The sequence below is a fragment of the Neospora caninum genome, chromosome XII, assembly GCF_000208865.1.
Source record: "Neospora caninum Liverpool complete genome, chromosome XII".
Taxonomy (NCBI): Eukaryota; Apicomplexa; class Conoidasida; order Eucoccidiorida; family Sarcocystidae; genus Neospora; species Neospora caninum.
The window spans coordinates 515,337-534,974 of NC_018398.1; the positions used below are offsets into that span (position 1 = coordinate 515,337).

At 60.9% G+C, this 19,638-nt stretch overlaps 1 protein-coding gene across 1 annotated transcript; it reads right to left on the reverse strand.

Annotated features, from left to right (window-relative positions):
- Nucleotides 1-1,909: 1,909 nt before the first annotated feature.
- Nucleotides 1,910-17,571, reverse strand: NCLIV_060960 (putative membrane attachment protein; the record flags this gene model as incomplete). Its single annotated transcript, XM_003885649.1, has 4 exons — nt 1,910-15,415; nt 15,881-16,137; nt 16,426-16,772; nt 17,495-17,571. 4 exons carry the CDS (start codon nt 17,569-17,571, stop codon nt 1,910-1,912), a joined length of 14,187 nt encoding a protein of 4,728 aa, XP_003885698.1.
- Between the last annotated feature and the right edge of the window lie 2,067 nt (nt 17,572-19,638).

Below are 19,638 nucleotides of genomic sequence, written 5' to 3' on the forward strand. Positions count from 1 at the left end.
GAGAAGTGTGTGAAGAAGGTCGGAAAAGCGGCGTACTTGCTCGCAAGAGCACAGTTTCACGTCGTATGAGCTTGGCGCCCACCAGCATCCCAATACAAAACTGTCGATCGTCATTATCGCAATTACAAGTAAACTTTCGCATATTCCAGTACGCAGAGGTTTATGGAAGCTGCAAAGGAGCCTTTCTCTTTGCCGGCGTTTCGGGGCCTTTGTGTGAACTGAACAAAAGGTGACTCGAACGTGTTGTGTACCAAGCTGTCAACCGTACTCGACTTGAGCAATTGAATGCAGTAGAGCTGGAGACCGTTGCAGTCCACGCGGCTTCATCGACAGTTGGGACAGACAGAACACTTCATGTAACAACCCCACTGTAGGAGCCGCCTGAAGTTTGTTTCTGCAGTGCGGCAGCTAGCACGAAGAGACGAATGGAAGAAAAAATAGGTGCCTTCTATCTTGCACCCGCCCCTCAGCAGTTTGCCTTCCCGAGACTTACGGGCGCTATGCGTTTAGGTGTCGCTTCATGCAGATACGCGGGAACTGTCGCGGCAGAATACAACCGCTAATGTCTTTGAACTGAACCGCTACATAGTGGCAGGCGGTGAGGCATGCTCTATCGCTCTAGTGTACATGTTGGTGCTGCAACCAACGTGCCCCCCCATAAGGGCCTTCGAAAGAGTTTCAAAGAAAACATTGCGGCCGGCGAGTCCTTGTCAGCATCGTGGGCGGGTCAGAGAGAGGCATACCGTGACCGACTAACAAATAAAATTAATGGCAACTTTTGCAAGCGTGTGTATGTGGTTTGTACCTCACATGCACGCACGGTAGATGAACCATTCCTCAAGCAACTCTGGGGAATGACGCTCCTGGAAACGCCAGGCCAGACAGAACGTCGAACCGCTCATTATGCAAATCGACCGACGACGGCGCGGTCGACTGACTAGTGATCGATACATTTTTTCAAATTGGATCATATTTTGAAACTGACAAACACCTGAAATCTTACTTTCGAGAGCATCGTACAAGCGGTCTACGGAGAGGCACTCGGAAGAGAGTACAGAGTAATCAGGTTCGGGAGCTCCTCCTGTGTAACGACTGGTGTCCCCCAGTAGGCTAGTGAACTGCCCATTCCATACAGCAAACCACGACAGACCATAAACGTCTGAGGGAAGCAGGGCAGTCCACAAAAAACCGATCGACACAGCTCAACACAACAGAAGCTGCACTGGAGCCGACACTAACCAGTCTGAGAAACGGCGTTGACGCGTCCAGGCGCAACGTGGCCGCACTTTAAAAACGGCGGCATGTGCGGACACATGAAGGAACAACAAACTTGACAAAACGCGTCTCTACAGTCGTCACTGGTCTGGGCAAATACTCAGGAGGAAAATACAAAACGGCAGCTCTCTCGTCTGGAACAGAGAACCTGGATGGTGTGGCCTAGAAGGCCGTGTCAGCAACACATTCACATGTGACACCGAATGTGAATTCAGGCCACCTCGTCCAGAGAGACGCCACAAGCTGCTATCGAATTGCGTGATGCTTGAGAAATAAGGCTCGAAGAAAACGGACACACAAAATATTCGCCGCAGAGGCGGGACACCCGCTGGCGTCTGAAACGTTTCCCTCCAGCCTTCAATATCGGGATCGACTACGCATAAACCGACGCATGTTTGTTTTTGTTCGGGTACCTCGACGGGACCGTTTTTCAGCAGTTGTTAAACCTGCCCATCCACTGAAGCCTGTGTCACGAGCCCTCAAGGAGACGCTGCCGGCGGCAAGGTCGATTCAGGCGGAGTGGGAGCTTCAGTTCTGAAGCTTCCATATCGCGGGCTCTCGAACACTACTATCTGCGGGGGGGATCCTCTACACCGCGCTGGACTCAACCCGCGCACGGTGCTTTCCACGACTTTTAGTTGTTGCTCCGGCATCCCGTTGCCTCAGACCGAGTAAGGACGGCGAGGCGTCGTCTGAGTCGTCTCTTCACCAGCACAAGAGCTACAGCAACAACGACGATCAGGAACAAGACAATGCCTAACCCGACGGCCAATCCCACCTCGAGATTCTTTCGATTTTGGTCTGCCTGCTCCATCACCTGGCTGAGTCTTTCCACATACTCCGCCGGGGCTTCCTCACTTTTCGACGCGCTCGCCGCGTTGAGCGACTGACTCACTGCCGCATTGCGACTCTGGATATCCTGCGTGATTTTTTGGAAGGTCGCGAGCGTCTCAGGGTCCTTTGATTCAGCCGCAGGCAGAGATTCGTCATGGGTTTCCGAGCCAGCAGCCTCCTCCTGGACACGCTCCAATAACAAAGCCATCTGGGCCAGAGTCGCCTCCGGGTCTTCACTGGGCGCTTCCGAGTTCTCTTCGTCCCCGTTTCCGGCCCCCCGGTCCCACGAGGCCTGGCCGCTGCCGCTCGCCGTGGCGGTTGTTTCACGAGTCAAGCGAGAGGCAAGATCCGCACCTTGCGCAAGCGTTGCAACGAGTCTCTGAATCTTGGCGTCATTTCTCTGCACTCCGTTCAACAAAGTGCTCTGCAGCATCCCGAGAGCCCGTCGAGTCTCCGCCGATACGTGATGGAGCCGTTCTTTCAGCTGAGCCTGCAGGCGCGCGTCCTCTTCCGCGTCCACGTCCTGCGCGTTTGACCGTGCGCGCATCAGCTTGGCAGCCTCAGCTTGCATGCGGCCCAGCGCGGCGAGCGCTGCTTCAACTCTCGGCGCCAAGCCGAGGTCCTCCGCAGCCCAAGCGCCACTTCCCGTAGAAGAAACAAAGGCGTCGAACTGGCCAAGGTTGTACTGCTGCATGTAGTCTTGAAGCCGCCGTCCGAGCTCTTCTGCCTTGGCCTCCAAATCGCTGTTGTCGACGGGTGGCGCCTGATTCTCGCCCGGCTCCGAAACAGAGCGCAACAGAGCCTTCGCCCGACTGAGGAGAATAGCGGCCTTGAAGAGTTGCGGGATGGAGTCGACTGTGCTCTCCTGCGCACCGTCGCCGCTCCGCAGGAGCGCGCTGACGACGGCGAGGTTCGCCACCACCTCGTGTCGAACGTACGTCGGGTCAGTCGGCCGGTACGCCCTCTGCAGCTCGGCAACAGCATCCTGCATCTCAGCCACCACTTGAGTCACCTCCTGCTCCCACCTTTGAGTTTGCGCCTGGACGCTACGCTCATGCTGCTCGATTCCTGCGACGAGCGATGCTTCGTGCAAGGCTTCGCCGACCGATCTGGGCATCAGAGTCGCACGCATGGCAGTTGCACCAATGCTCAAACTCTTCGCCAGAGCGGCACCATGTCCAGCAATCTGTTTCGCGGTCGAGACGAGCTCTTTGTCCACGACGGTTTGCCCTCCAGGCTCTTTGCCGGGCTCTGACTGGAGCTGACTCTCGCCCCGACCGAGGGGCTGGCTTATCCCCGCAGTGGCGTTTCCTTCCTTCGCGGCTGCGACGAGTGCCCGCAGCTCATCCGCAGTCTTCCGGAGATCCGAAAGGAAGCCATTGCTCCGCACAGAAATTTCCTCAGCCTGCGCCATGTTCGTCTGAAGCGCGTTCTTCGCCTTAGCTGTTACGGTTGTCAAGAGCACGTGCTGTTTGTCGAGGACCACGGCCTGGAGAGCGCCGGTCTCGGAGATGCTGGCACGCAGATCGGGGAGCGCTTGTTCGCTGGCCGTCTTCACCGCTGTCTCCAACTCCTGACAACGTGCAACAAGGACTTCATCCAGATTCTTCGTGCACCCACTCAAAACCGTCTGGGCGTTGCCCAGGTCTTCACTCGCAGCGTTGGCCAGCGCCTGCGCGCTGCCGCCGAGCGCAGTAGCTTTCTCGTCCGCTTTCTTCACCCGTGACTGGAGGCCGGCGAGCGCTTCCACGATCTCTGTCCAGGACGCGGCGCTTGCCTCTTCTGGCGTGCTGTCCTTCTTGGCAGCCTCCTCCAGAGCGCGGGAGAGCGCAGCCAGCTCCACCCGAGACGCTCGTAGCGCCTTCACTTTCGCGGCCACGTGCGACGTGGTTCGGCCGATGTGTACGAGGGTAGAAGAGAGGGACAGGAGCAGCGAGGCGTCTCGCGGTGTCTCGATGATCCCCTCTTCGGCTTCCCTCTGTCGCGCTCGAAAGGCGTCCTGAAGCGTGTGCAACTGCTTCCTGAGGGCCGCTGCCTCCTCCGCGGCCTGTTGAGAGATCTCAGAGATCTCGGACCCGTCGCGCGGTTGGCCAGCGCGCGCAGGAGCCGCATCGTCTCCCAAGCTCTCCAGGACCTCGATCGCTTCGAGCGCGACCTCGCTGGACTCTTGAGCGACTTGGGCAAGGGTCCCCACCATGCCTGAGAGTCGGCGCGCCTCCTGCTTCCGCGCGACGGCGTCGCTGCCGAAGCCCCGCATGGGTAGGCTGCGGATGTCCGAAACCAAACGCGCGGCCTCTTCGTGGCCTTCGTGCATTTGCGCGAGAACGCTACGAGCTTGCTCCACCATGATCACGAGCAGTTCCTCTTCGCTGGGCGCGACGTCTCCGACCAGCCGTTCCGTGGCTGCCGACTGCACTGCAAACTCGGCCTCCAACTTTGACCGCTCGCTGTTCATTTCCTTCAGCTGCGCAGCATACTCCCCAAACAGGCGCCGGCCTTCCTCCACCATCTCTTCGATTTCGAGCTGCATCTCCGCGACGTCGCTGCCCACCGGGCCCTCGCGCGCAACAGCCTCCACCGCCTTGCTCATGGCATTCAACTCGCGCAGGTGCTTCTCCACTTCTTCCTGGCTGCTGGACATGGCCTCAGCGGTCTTAGTGACGTCGGCCAGGGCCTTCTGCGCTCTGCGCAGATCGTTCTGCGCAGCCAGAATCGCGGCAGTGCGGCGTCGCCGGTTCGACAACCTGGACATCTCGCTCTTTCCCATCGACGCCTCACCAGACGCCCTGCGAACAGAGGGACGGGGACTGGCAGCGAGGCGACGAGGCTGCGCGCTTGCGACTCCGGACTCGCCCTCGTCATCCCCCGCGGCTCGCTGAAGGCTTTCCAGCTTCAACGCAACTTCGCGCTGGCGTTCACTCGCCTGCTCCAGGGACTGTCTCGCGGCCTTGAGCCGATCGAGACGCTCCTTGACGAAGGCGAGACTCACTTGGGCTTGGCGGCGGTGCTCAGCCACGCGCGCAACGCTTGCAGCCGCGGAGTTCCTGAGCTGGATCGGGCTCTGTGTGGCTGCTTCCCCGTCGCGTTGACGCCCGTCGCGCGCGTGTCTCCCTAGCCTTGCACGCGTCGCCAGCCTCTGAAGAGGAAACGCTAGGTAAGCCGACGGCTTACCGCCCACTTTCAGAAGGCGCGCCACACTCGCCATCTGGCGAACGAGACCCCTCGCGCGGCGAAGGTGTTCCGTGGCCATCGCTTCAGCCCCGTCTTCCCGAACGACTCCGAGGTCCTCAGTCTGCGCAGGCGTCAGAAGGGCGTGTTCCAATAACATCTCCGCCGCACGAATCGCACCAGCGCCACCGCGAACAAAGGCTGAGCCGGCCACGATCTGCTTCGCCACTTCCGCTTGCTCGGCCAGCGTCGCCTGCGCGGCTTCAACCCTCTCCGCGGCCTCGTGCGCGGGGACTTTCGCGTGTCTTGGGGTGTGGAACCGCGCAGTCTGCAAGTTCATGGCTGCCGCATGCAAATCTGCAAGTCCTCTGAACGCCACCGCGAGCTCCTTCGCCTGCGCGTCATTCCTGTTGGCCGCTCGAACCAGCAGGTCCACCGAGTGACTCACCGCGTTGCGTGAATACTTCAGCAGTCGATCTTCGGCCCGTTCCACAGCCGCGGCAACACTGTGCATTCGCGCCGTCTCCTTTCCCACTTGCTTAGCCACTTTCTCGACGGCTGCACGAGTTGCCGCAGCCTGGGGCCCCTCCGAAACTTCCAACGCGTCTTCCAGGTTCGCCCTGGCCAGCCGTTCGTACCGGCGCAGCGCAGGGACTGTCTGCCGGCACCGCGCCGTAAGTCGGGCGGCTTCCCCGAGGTCTTGGGAGATCTTTGCCAGGGCGTCAACGGCGACCGAAGACGCCAAACCCTCGACGAGGTCGCCAGGAACAGGCAAGGCGCTTTGTCGAGACTCCACAGCCTCCACAAGCACCTCCGCGCGGTCAAGGAGACCCGCGAAGTGGTCCTTCGCAGTCTGCAGGTTGTCCAGGAACTCGCGGCCTGGAGCGAAGCGCGGGTCTCCCGCGGCAGAGCTGGAGACGACCGAGTCGCGCAGGCCTCTTATCGCCTCGACGTCGGCCTCGATCTCCACTACCAGACGCGCGGCGGCCTCGACCAGCGAAGCTGCCTGTGCGTGGCTCTTCGCGACATTTCCTTGCCATGCTTCGGCGGCTTCTGCCAAGAAGCACGTGGAGACGCAAGTCGCCGGTCGCTTCTCAGGCGCACCCTGTTGCAACTTGCGCATGTCTCTCGCTTCGTCGTCGGCTTCTCGGAGCCGCGCCTCGGCTGCCGCGAGAGTCTGTTCCGCCGCCTCGACTTTCTGCCCAGCCTCTGCGGTCTTGTCCAACCTCATAAGTTGCTCCTGCAGCGCCTGGACGCCGCGTGCAGTTTGCTCCAGCGAGAGCTTCTTCTCTTCGAGCTGTTCGGCGACTCCCGCGACGACGGCGAGCTTCTGAGACAGCCGACGGCGGAAAAGGTCGCGCACTGTCTGCGTCAGGTTCTCCGCCTCGGCCTTCAACAGCTCGAAGTCTTCATCCAGCACGCTGCAGTCGCTCTGAAGCTCCTTCAGTCGCGCGTCTGCCCAGTGCACCAAGTCCTGGGCACGCGCAACGTACACGCGCAAGTAGGCCGGTGCCTTGACAGACTCTTGGGCCACATAACGCGCCGCCTGAACCGCGGCCGCCAGGTTCGCTACAGCAGTCTTCGCCTCGGTGGCGACCGTCTCCACACTCGCCACGGCGGATCCGAGCTCATTCAGGGGACAGAGCCCACTGGAACACTGGCAGGTCGCCGCGTCGAGATCTGCAAGGGCTGCGGTATTGCGCTGGAACCTCGAGGTCAGCTCTGTTGCGTCGCTGACGACTGCGCGTTGCTGCGAACTCTCTTCCGCGTAGGAATCGATCGCATGCTCTGCACGCACCAGCATGTCCCGGACGTTCTCAGTGTCGGCGAAGAGACGACGCAAGTTTTCTTCGTCGGCAGCCACCATGCCGTCTTGGCGAAGCCAGAGCGCGACGCTAGCCGCAGAGTCTCCGCCTCTGCGTATCGCTTCGTCCAGTCTCTCTCCCAGCGCCTGGAGCTGCTCGACCAGTCCCTCGTCCGCTTGCTGGCCGTCGGCGCTTCCGCGTTGTGCCTGTTGCGTCGAGGCGAGCGTCGTCTCAATTTCCTGCTTTGTGGTCTTCGCCGAGGCCAGAAGGTTCTCAAGACGGTCGAGGGCCCCACGGGTCTCAAGTTCGATGGGTCGGAGCGCCTCCCGAGCTTCCCACAACTCCGCAGCAGTGGCAAAGTCAGCACTGGGTTTTTTCGCAGCGAAGGATTCACTCAGTCGGCGCATAACGCCTGCAGTCTCTTCCACGCGGGTTTCCACAGCCTGGACCTCTTTGGCGATTTGCCGGTCGTGAGCCTGGTCCTGCGAAGCCGCCTGTTTTCGACTGCGTCCACTACCTCGGTTCGCCAGAGGCTTCACCGACTCGATGTCGCTCACGAAGTCCTCCAGGTCTGCCGCGAGACGTGCAAGTGCCGCCGCAGTCTCCGCACTGGTGGTAAGGGCGCGGCCTCGGATCGACTCGCGCCCCTCGTCAAGCAGCTCCGACTGGAACTGCTCGAGGTCTCGTGTGACTGCGGAGATTTCGCCCTGGACCTGGCGTGTGCGGTCTAGCCAGGCCTTTGCGGAGCGTGCGGCGTCTTCCAAACCCGCTACTGTTGCGTCGAGGTCGGCGGCGAACTCAATCGGCGAGTCTTCACGCGCGGCCGCGAGGAGAGTGCGCATCCCCGCCTTGGATTCCTTGCGCAACGCAGCTGCCTGCGAGGCCATCGTCTCGACTTCCGTCTGCCAGGCATCCACGCGCGACACCAACGCTTTGAGGGTTCTTTCCGCTTCTCCAGCGACACTCTTGACATGCATCCGCAGCGCGCTCGCATCTTCTACGAGTGCCTGGAGGATCTTCTCGGCGGCGTCGACCTCCGCCTCCGCCCGGTCAATCACGGGGGCCAGCAACTCGAGGCGACCCACGATGGTGCGCAGCCCATCGCGGATTTGCCGCTTCGGTTCCACCTGCTTGAGAATCCGCACGGTTTCGGACATCGCCCGCGACGAGCCCTTGATTTGCGTGATCGTCTGTCCCCACTTGCGCGTCTTGACGGTCCCGTCCTCGAGCACAGAGACTGCAGCTTGGTACGCGGCTGCGCGCTCGGCGAGGATCGCGTCATCTGCCTCCGACGAGCGCAGCATCATAACGGTCACCATTTCAGTGCGACAAGCCTTCGCCGCACTCGCTGCGGCCCCCTGAACGGCCTTTGCCTCTTGAATGATGCGTTCGGCCTCGACAGCGAGTTTCCCGACTGCGTCATGGACGTCAACAACCAGAGCGCTAAAGTCTGAGGACTCGGCGAGCTTTTCAACCCCCGCAAGGTCCGCGAGGATGTTCGCAAGCTTGATCCCCAGCGTGTTCACGGCCTGGGCACTCTTCTCGGTCAGTTCGCGGAGCACTTTCATCGGCTCTCGCAGCCTCCCGAAGCGCTTCCAAGAAGATTCCGCGTGGGCCAACTCGGCCTGAGCGCTCCGGACGCGTGCCGCAGCCTCCGAAAGATGCGCGGCGAGCTCCTCGGCCTTCTCGACGTGATCATCGCCGAGCGGGTGCAACGCGCGAGGCCGGAAACCGAAACGTTCGAGGGGGTCCGCGCCACTGGAGTCCCCGGTGAGTTGCCGCAGAGACGCCAGCAGTTTGTCCACGTCTTGGCGAAGCCGGTCGACTTCTACGCCGTCGCGCGCCACTTCCGCCGCCAGCGCTCGCTGCTCTTCGATCTTCGCAGCGATTTGGTTCTGGGCGAGAGCAAGTTCCTGGCGTCTCACGTGGCCAGCAAAATCCCGTGTCACCTCCTCCAGATTGCGGCCAGCCTGGGCGAGGGACTCGAGCGAGCCGCGCAGCTGGGAAATCGCCCCTCGAAGCTCGGCCTGATTGTCCTGGACCGTTTGCACACGGGTGCGCAGGGAACCAGACTCAGCCTGGGTCTTGGTGCTCAGTGTGGCGAGGTCGCGGTCCAGCTTGGCGATCTCCTTGGCCATGCCCACAAGCGACGAGGTGGTGTCTTTCTCCACTTGCTTCGTCGCGGCTACCACCGCGTTCGCTGTCGCAAAGTCCGGAACGTCTTCTGTTTCCGCCTCGTCCGTCAAGGGACTCAGCAGCGAGCGCTTCAGACTGGCATGCACGCTCTGGGCGGTTCCCAAGCTGTGCTCAAGCACCGCCGAAACGCGCTGCATTTCTTTCTGGAGACCCCGCTGGCGCTCATGCGCGCGCGCAAGTTCCACCATCACCTCGAGTTCCCGTTTGACGCGGTCGACCGTGGACAGGTGAAGCCCCGCTTCGGTGAGCAAGTCCTCGCACTCTTTAAGTTGGCCTTCGCTCTGGGCGACGGCGTTCCGGAGCGCGGCCGCAGATTGTTCGAGGCCGGGCTGTTCGCCCCAGCGCCCGAGCAGCCGCCGAGTCGCTTCGGCCCGCTCGCCCGCAAGGCCCTTCTGGCGGGATACCTCGCGCGCAAGATCCGCGAGTTTTCGCTGGCGATCCGCGACCTCCTGCGCGCGCACTGCCAATACACTGCTCGCGTCCTCCCAGTCGACACCGGCTGGGGCCCACGCTGCAGTGGCCACGGCCTTTAGGTCGCGCAGGAGCCCGACGATCTGACTGCGGAGCCGGTCGATCTCTACGTGACGCGCGTCTTCTTCGGCAGCCAGCTTGAGCACCTGGTCCCTTGCGGTCGACAAAGTAACGCCGTAGAAAAAGTCGCTCGCGGCGGTAGTTGCCAGGTGTAGATCGTACTGTTTTCGCTCTGCCGCGGTGACCACCGCTTGGCTCCTCTCGAGGTCTTTGTGGAGCGCTGCCTGGGTGGCGCGTACAGTCGCGAGGTCGTCCGAAAAAACTCCCGACTCCGACATGGGGGCTTGCAGATTCCGGAGCTGCTCGTCCAGCTGTTGGAGGTGCGTGGCGACGTTCGCGAGCTCGCGGGTCCACTGGCTTGCAGGCTTCGCCTCCAGGCTCTGCCGAGCGGCGCCCAACGTCTCCCGAGTCCCCGGCCCGACCTCGAAGGGACTGCCGGCTGCCGCAAGGCGCTCCGCACGCGACAGGGCAGCCGACAGCTCGCTGATCAGCCTCGCGGCATGTTGGTGCATTTCCGTCGCCGCTTCGGTCACCTTCTTGATGCGTTCTTTCGCTGCGGTCTGGTCCGCCGTCAACGTGTAAAACAAGCGAGCGGTCAGAGCCACTTCGGCCACGTAACGCGCCCGTTTGTCGATGTCGGCGAACTCGGCACTCATCACCTGAATCGCCTTCGCGCCTTCCTCCACCAGGTGCACGTTGCCTTTGGAACGCGCCTGGAGCTCATCCAGTGCGGCCGTGAGCCTCGGGTACTTCCGGTACTCCTGCAGCTTCTCCTTCGGAAACTGCGCGAGTTGCAGCTCTCGCTGGACCTGCTCAAAGGCGCTCCGCTCTCTTGCATGCGCCTCCCAGACCGAGCGAAGCTTCGCAGCGCCGTCCGCCACAAGCGCGCGTCGCCGATCAATCTCCTCGACGTCGTTCCGCGACAGCAACCCCGCCAGCCGGCTCGATCGCTGCAAGACGAACGCCTCGTGGCCCTCAAGGAAACTGCGGAAGTGCGTCAACTGCGTGGCCAGTGAGGCGTGACGCGTCAGCAGGTCCGCGACGACCGAGTTGAGCTGTCTCTGCTCCGCAGTTTTCCCCAGAATTTCCGCCTGGGCAGCTGCGGCGCGCAGCGACACGATCCTCGCGGAAACCCCACGAGCCTGCTCGTCCAGGCTAGCAGACGCTTGCGTGGTGGATGCTTGCGCGTCCTTCACCTCCTTCAGCATCTTCTGCAAACGCTCCTGGTGAGCTTCGCTTTCGTGCCCCAGCCCGACCAAGTCCTCGGGGGAAGAGTGGAGGTACGCATTCGCCATCTGCTCCTTGATCTCCCGTTGGCTGTCTGTGACGCTCTGAATATGCTGGGAGGCGTCCTCGTCCAGCGCCTTGACTTGGCTCAGGAGCCCCTCCGACTGCATCAACCAGTCTTCGATGTGGACGAGAGCGGCGACGGGGTCGTCTCCAAATTGGGCGACGCCATTCGGGTCTGCGGACACGGCGGCAGCCTCTGCAAGGCCGTCCGGAAGTTCCGCGCCGCGGGCCGCTTGCTCCGTCAGTCTCCGTTCCATCGCCTTGTGCCTGTCGACGAGAGCCGCCGTTTCCTTCTCCAGACTCTCCAGGCGGAGTCGGATTACGTACACCTGGTCCTGGGAGCGACGCTGGCTGTCTAGGCGACTGACGGCTGCAAAGAGAGCGTCGAGTTCCGCTATGGACTTCTGCGCCGCAACGAGTGCAGCTTGGTCGTCTGCGAGTCTCTTCGCCAGTGCGTCCGCCTCTGCTGCAAGCGATTTATCCATGAACTCGCGAGATTCGAGCGCTTCCAAGAGCGTCTTGAGCTCCGGCCCGTGCACAGTGTTCAGTTCCGTCCAGGCGTCAGCGTGGGCATGATCGAGGTCCTCCGAAACGCGGTCGAAATTTGCGTCCATGGTCTTCGCTTTGGCAACGATCGCTTCATCCGACAACCCACGGCGCGACTGCCTGTGCTCCAGAACGTTCTGGATGGCGAGCAAGCGGCCACGAAGACCTGCCACGGTGCCCGAAACGTCGCCGATCGCTTTCCGGACAATCGCCGCTTTGCGAGCTACCTCGTCCACGTGTTCCCGTCGGGCGGTGAGCCTGACGCGAGCGACGCGGTTCTCCAGTGCCTGGACAGCGGTCTGGAGCGCCGTGTGCGTCGCTTCCTCCGACGCGAGTTGCTCCTTGAGCTCCGCAGTGTGCGTCGCCGTGGTGTTGCGAAGCTGGGCCACCGCGAGAGCCACCCGATTCATGGCTTCACTCAACGTGTCCTCTTGGGGAGGCGTCCACTTCTCGTCGAGGGCTAGCTCCCGGTTCGTCGCGTTCAGGTCTTCTTTCCACACAGCCCGCTGGTCCGTCGCTTCCTGCAGGAGCTCTCGGCTGCGCGCAAGGAGGGCGCTGACTCCTGTGCAGTCGGGGTCGCACGGATCCGCGCCCTGAGCATCGAAAACCTCGCTGAGAACCGCCCGCTCCCTTTTGTTGAGCGCGGACGCGCTGGCGGCGGCTTCCCGGACGCGCGTTTCCCCAGCCAGCAGCAGCCGCTTGAGCTCCAAGAGGCGCACGTCGGTTTGCACGGAAATTTCCAGCCTGCGGAGGGCTTCGACTTCGCCTTCGGCGCTTTGCTGCGATTTCCGGAGCGATTCCATGGAGCTGCGACCTTCCTCCAGAATCTGTGTGAGGCCGGAAGCATCCTCTGCCAAGTCCGGATGCTTCGCTGCCAGTCGCTGCGCCTCATCCTCACTCTTGGTCATTTCGTCCCAGAGTTGCTCGGGAGTGGGTACCTGCTTTACAGCCGCATCGTATTTCTTCAGAGCCCTCTTGACCCGCGCCTGGATCCTGGACAGATGACGCTCCATCCTGTCGTTCGGTTTCGGAATCTTCGCCTTTTCGAGAGCCGACTTGAGAGCCTTCTTCGTCGAACGCGCGACACGCGCCATCGTCTCCGCTCGCGCAGCGAGTTCTGCAGCCAGAGAATTTTCTTCGGCCATCAAGAGGGCCATGCGCATCGCACCCATCTCGCCTCTCGCCACGTGCAGCGAAGCGTCGAGAGTCTTCAGCGCCGTCCGCAGTTCCTGCAGCGCATTCTCAGCCGCTTTGTTCAAGTGGAGCGCCGTTCTGTAGTCGAGGTCTGCGCCCTTCCCGTAGAAGTCCCAGCGCCGACCGCGCATCCAGAGCCCCATATCCGAGATGTACTTTGCAGCAGTTTGCTGCCACTGGGCCTGGACCGGAAGCGAGGCCTCGGCTTCGTTAAGACTGCCAAGGTCAGCCTTCCACGTGGCCCGTGCGTCCGCGTCGAGAGCGGAGAAGTCAACGGTCCGGGAGCGGACAGCGATGCGGTTGAGGCGCCGCGCAGCCTGCGTCTGCCGCGTCGCCCCACTCAGGATTTGTCTCGCCTGGTCCTGAATTTCAGTCAGTTTCTTCGCTATGCTTCGCCGCAACATCTCTGTGGCAGCTTCTCGCCAGGTGGCTACGACCGCCTGCGCCTTCAGAAGGACGTCGTACGCTTCTCTCGCGGACCTCCAGACGCTCTGTGAAGCCTTTTCGATATCGGTACGGCTGCGCGCAGATACGCCTTTGATGGCCCGTGGCATCAAGGCTTCGCGCCTCTTCATTGTCGCGAGGGTGTCTTGCAGGGAAACGTGCGCCACCGAGAACGCCTCCCAGAGCCGATCAACTAGCGAGTCGAGCTTCAGGACGACCTCGAGCAGACGCTCCGCAGCTTCGAATTTCAAGGGCGTTGCCTGCGGATCCGTCAACCGCTTCAGCACGCCGCAAGCGTTCTTGTACTTCTCCACGGTGCTGACGAGGTCTCGGCGGCCTGCGACGGCGGCGACGAGCAGCCTCTTTGCGCTTCCCAAGTCCTCCCGGAACACGTTCCCCGTGGTGATATAGAAGTCGTGGAGAACGGTGGCGAGGGTCTTGGCTCTCATTTGCATCTGAGTCATGAGTTGGTGGTACACGTTCGCCACCACCGCGGCGCGGCGCGTCACGCGCCGGAGGTTGTTCCGCACATTCTTCAGTTTGCTGGTGACCACGGCTGGCGTCCACTTGTTGACGCCGGTCCGAAGCACTTTTCTCACTTCGTCGAGATGCACCTTCAGCAGCCGCTGCCTGTCCGAGAACTCTGAGAGGTTCGCGACCGCGAAGGACTCGCGAAGCACAGCGAATGCCTGCAGCGCGAAAACCATGGCCACGTACCTTTGCTCGTACGTGACTTCGGCCTCGGTCGCCTTGGCCTTTTTTCGCTCCCGAGACGTCTTGTCTTTCTTCGTCGCAGACGGCGGTTCCTTCACGTCCACGAGTGCGGCTCTGAAGATCGCGTCTGCTTCTGCAAGTTCCGGGCGGCTCCGCGTGTAGTCCGCCACAAAGTCTGTCACGCGGTCCGCGTTTCGGGATGCCGCCAAGACGCCCGCCTGAACCTTCACCAGCGCCGCCCGCGAGTCGCTGAGGGACGTCACACGCTGCGCATTCAGATTGCGGAACTGGGCCGCCAAGGAGGGCACCATTGCGGCCCCGGCCTTAGCCGTGTCCATCCCCGAAGCGATCAAGTCAGCCAGCTGGCGGTGGGGTGCGCTCCAGAAGCGTCTGCGAATGTGGCGCTGTGCGGCGGCCATCTGGTTCCGAAAATTCGGCAGAGCCACAAAGCCGACCTGCACGGCGTACGCACGCGCCATGGCAAGGTCCAGTGCCTTCAGGCGGGCGCCGGCTCGATTCAGCTCGGCCACGGCTTCCGTCAGCCCCGTGGCTGCTAGGGCAGGCACGGTCTTCAAGGAGAGCTCAGATACCGTACCCATGTCCTTCATCAGTGCTATCTGCTTTTTGGCCATCGCGAGCTTCCTCTCAAGGACATTCCGAAGCTTCTTCACCGTCTCGTGTCGCAGCATCCGAGCCTGCAGGGCCCGCTTCAGGGCAACCCAGAAGCCGGCAGTGGCTGCGTCGCACGCCAAGTACGCGTGGCGGAGCGCTCGAAAGGCCAAGCGAGCGTCTTGAACCAAGGCGTTTGTCAAGATGTCGTGCAAATCCACGACGCTGTGGGCACGATCCCGAGCCGCCGTGATCTTTTCTTTCACGGGTTCCGCTGGGGAAGAAGCCAGCGGCTCCATCTCGATAATCCCGGAAACCGTCGTCGCGACGTCGGAGACGTCGTTCAACGCCACCATCGCCGCTTCCAAACTTTTTCTCGCGGAGCTACCGTTTTTCATAAGGCGCTCCAGTAGGGCTTGTGCGCGAATCGCCCTACCGAGCGCCGAGTGCGGCGCACTGTCGCCTTTGGACTTCGGCCCAGACTTCTGGAGTTGCTTGCATGTGTGGGCGGTCTCCCCTGCCTTCCTGAAAACCTGCACGAGCTGATTTCTGTGCTCTTCCACTTTCTGTCCCTTCTCGAGCCCCTTTTCCGCGCGAGCGAGCGCCCCACTCGCGATCGCCGCCAGCGCCGCGTCCACAAGGGATGTCGCGTTGTTCATCGTCTTCTTCAGGGCCAGCTCTGCGCGGTCCAGTTTCTGCCGCTTCGACGCAATCCGTTCGCTCAGCCTCCGGCCTTCCTCCTCCAATTGGCGGGTTTCGTTCGTCTGCGCTGCGTTGAGTTCAATCCACTTCAGCTCCACAGACAACTCCTGCACACATGCAGAAACCGCCGTCAACGGCGCCTGGAAATCTGTGGACAGCCTCGCCCGTCGGCAAACGCATGCACCCCCGCCCGTCGGCCTCTGTGTGAAGACACAGTCCCCCCCCGGTCAGCGCGCTAGCGCGTCCTTTGTGGCAAAACGCCTGTTCTCAGATCAACCTGTCTCTCACTGCGACGCACCCACCGCGTTCTCCGTACTCTGTGACGTAGACAGCCAGCAGTAGGATGGGAATTTTCAGGATGTTGCGTGCTACAACTGCCTCTGTCGGATTCGTTAGAGATACCGCCCCACGGTCTCGGTTTGAAGAGGCCCCGTACACGTGTTTCGCTTCTGTACCCTCGGGCTATAAGGCCTGTCGCGCATTTTGCTCCGCGGCTCCATCGGGCTGCACACCTGTAGCGCCTCTGCGCTTCCCCTCGGTTTACGTCGTTCGTCTCTTCCGGGCGAGCTTACCGACAGCAAGGTCTTCAGGCGCGACCGCGCTTTCGCTTGGCCTTCCAGCAACTGCTGCCGTCCATTCACATGAGTCGTGAGAAGGCTGAGAGCCTCAAACTTCTGGGTCACATCGCCGTCCGGCAGCCGCTGCGCATTTTTCATAAGTTTATCTATCCTCGTCGTGCCTCGCTCAAGCACCGACACCATACGCTCCACGACCAAGCCTGCAGCTCGGCCTTGATCAATCAAGATGCGTGCCCGTTTCAGACGGACAGCTGCGCACAACGCACACGTCCGCGCCCATACGAGGAGTCAAGACACTCGGCACGGGCTGTGTTCAGGACGGAGAAAATTCAGTGTGACCGATCGGAGGACTTCGCATTCACGCTTCTCGACGCCATGCCGCACGCCTCTGGTATACTCATCGTCACTTGGTATACTCATCGTCACTTTGCGACTTGGCAAGACAAACATGTTGCTCCGATTTAGATGCACTTTTATGTAAGTGTGCGCGAAAACAAGGGCGCACACATGCATATGGAGATGCACCCATCCGGTCTTACGTTCTTCGAACGCTGCGCCAATCTTTGGGATATCCTTCTTGTACGTGTCGACACCAGTGACGAAGGCGAGGGGATTTGCAACTTCCTTCTTCTCCCGCTTTTGTTCCTGCGGAGCGTTTCCTATTTGGCGGTTGAGGCCCTCAATGAAGCTCTCTTCATCCGCTGGGAGGACAGCTTCTTCTTGCAGCGAAAGGACAGCCTCAGCCTCCGGCGGGGATGTTTCCGCAAGATCGAATATCTTGCCGAAACCCGTCAGGTCGTCTGCTGGCGCAGCTGGGGTGGCGTCTGCCTTCTTCGTCGGCCCCAGCTCTGGCTGAAGATCGAAACTGAGGCTGTCCAGGTTTTCACTGGAGTTCGCGGCATTTCCGGAATCAGCCGCCAAAACGTGAAGGAAAGAGATGAACGAGAAAGCCGTGGAAACAAAAGGAGGGTCGACGAGGGAAGACACACAATGAGCAGGGGAATGGGAGACTGAGACGCGGTCGGCGGAAAGCTGAAAGGCTATGAAAAGGCCTGCATGAAGCAAAGCACACACACAGGCGCAGCATAACACGTGCGCGCGTGTATGCAGAGAAACGGTATCGCGCCGGGTAAAAACCTGTCGTCAAAACGCCTACACAGTGCCTCGAGAGACGGGCGCCGCCAAAATCCGGACGAGGCAGCTGTATCTCGTCAGCCACAGTTCTCGACCGCCGGAGAGACTTCTCCGGCGGTCTGTAGTCGTGTTTAACCCGACAGGCAACGCCTCGTCCCCCCGCGACGGGAGATGACACGCCCTCCGCAGGTTAGAGCGCCCCGCCAAAGCCGGCGGCCTTCCCTGGATTCACTTAAAAGATCCCTCTATACAGTCGCGCCCAGGCCACATAGTTTCCCAGTTTTCCTTCCACCCCATTCGTAACTCGTAGACAGCAAAGAGAGCTGCGAGGTGGACAGCTGCACTTCCACAGAGATTCGCGTAGGTACACCGAAGCGTTCTCGCCGCTGACCCCCCTCCCCTTCCCCTCCCCTTCCCCCCTCCCCCCCCCCGCGTAGAGACGATACCCGGCAACGCTGGCCTGTAAGGCCTTACCGGTGGCGGAGACTGGGAAGCGCCACGGCGACAAATTCCACGGCTTCCTCATCAGGGCGGTTTCTCGAAGACTTCATTGGCCCGCGTCAGCGGAGTGGAAGTGGGATCTCATGACAGAACCCATTCGGTCTTCGATTCCGGGACCGGCTGGCCGCTCTCCAGAGCGTTCGCAGGTCAAGTGCCCCGATTCCTCCCCCACTCGTGGTCTCCCTCCGGCCGCAAAAAGTTCAAAAGACGAGATCTGCAAGACAAAATCGAGCTCGGATCCGCCGAGCCCACGCGCGGGATCCACTTCGCAGCGGTCTCTGTGCGCTGTTTTCTCAGACGTGGTCACACAAAAGCATATACGGCTAGAAACCAAAACATGTCCGTTGTTCTCTCTCGTGCCGTCCCCCCATGGCCATCTGACAAGACCTAGATTTTCACAACGGCGAGGGACTCGACAACGGATCGGAGGGAGCGCCGAAAACGGTGGCGCGGCGGCGCAAAAGAGGCGTGCGCCCCCAACGCAGAGGCGAAAAGAGAGAGCGAAACGACCGGTGTAATGAGACGAAATTGAAGGAACCCGTATCCGCATTCACACGAAAAAAAACGGACAGCTCCCCGAGCTTTTCCGCAGTTATGCGCGGGGGACAGCCTGCGCCCTGTGCGAACAGAGGCACCGGCGAACGCAAGAAAAATCGTGTCCGTACCGATTGTCGGCAGATCCCTCGCTGCGTGACAAAAACGAGAGGTGCCGCTGAGGTTCCATACAAAAAGCAGTGCCAGAAAGCGCTGACGGACTGTCAAAACGGAAGATCGGCAGCTTTCTCCCCGGCGAAGAGGACTAGAATCTGAGAGGTCTTCGAGATTAGGAACGCGAACAGAGAGAAAGAAAGGCGGAGCATGCCGCCACAACCCGGCAACGACTCCACCCTAGACGACGGCTGTCTACGTACCACTGTGATACTGAGGAGGCAGGACTCCAACACAAGTTCAATACAGACCAAGGGCAGACAAATGAGGCTTCGAGAGGGCCAGGGTTGGCTCCAGTCGCCCTCAGATCGACGAAACAGTGACGGACAACGAAAGCAGCCTAGAAGAGCGGTCACATGCAGGAGACTGGGGAACCGACTCCGATGGTCCGAACGGGGTGTTCCACGACCGCTCAACTTTTTGACCACGCGGCAGGGTCCGTGCTGCACGGGGGTTTCCCGAACTCCACAACGCTGCCGCGCCGGTGTGCATCGTGGCCACCGCGGCGGCGCGTCGATGCTGGCACGAGGGAACTGGAAAACCTACACGTTCTGCGCAAATGCAGACGCTCGCTTTTGCGTGTGCTTTTCAACACATCCCTAAATGCGAGGATCTCCAGTCCATCCTGGGTCTCAACACTTCGTGGCATTCGCACCCCGGTTACCCCCGTTGCCTCGCAAGGCCTGTTCCCAAAGTCCGCGTTGTCGCGCAAATCTGCAGCGGTATAATAACATGCCGCCGCGCGGGCTCTCCGGCGCCGAGGAAAGAAGCAAATGATAACAGGAAGGTTCCCCTAACGAGTCTACAATAAGAGGGGTTTTTGTGCGCCGACGGGGGATCGAAGCTACGCTTGAAGCGCTCCCTTCCTCGAATCCTGAGTGCATCGGGCGACGCCTTCCAGTGGACACGCGGAATCACAGCCCAACCCACGAGCCGTGCGCTCGACTCGGCAGCCGTCGATGCCTTTGCCTCGCTCGACAAAGCACCTAAGAAGAAAAACAGGCGTTCTCCTCGATTCAGCTTCCCTCTAGTTGAGGATGACATCTCTCCTCAAAGCTATGAATCTCGAAACTACAACTAGTTCCGAACCTGAAATCTAAACGAGGCTGTGTGACTTAGCCGTACGTTCACTCGCTGCGACACTGCTGGTGGAGCATTTTGTGCCCAATTCAACGAAGCATAAACAGAATAAAGCACGTTCAGAGTTGGATCTGTCACGCTTGATAAGTGAGTGGCCATTGGCATGCGCGTACTCAGTGTCCCTCTCTCGTTCACTTTGCGTGAGGACTGTCTACCCAAACGCTAGAGGTCTGTCCAGAGCGCTTGAAGCTCGCGTACACTTCCCGTGGATGCCCCGGAAAAATGCTACCAAGGCCTGCGCCACGATATGGAGGCCTTATCGGGGATTC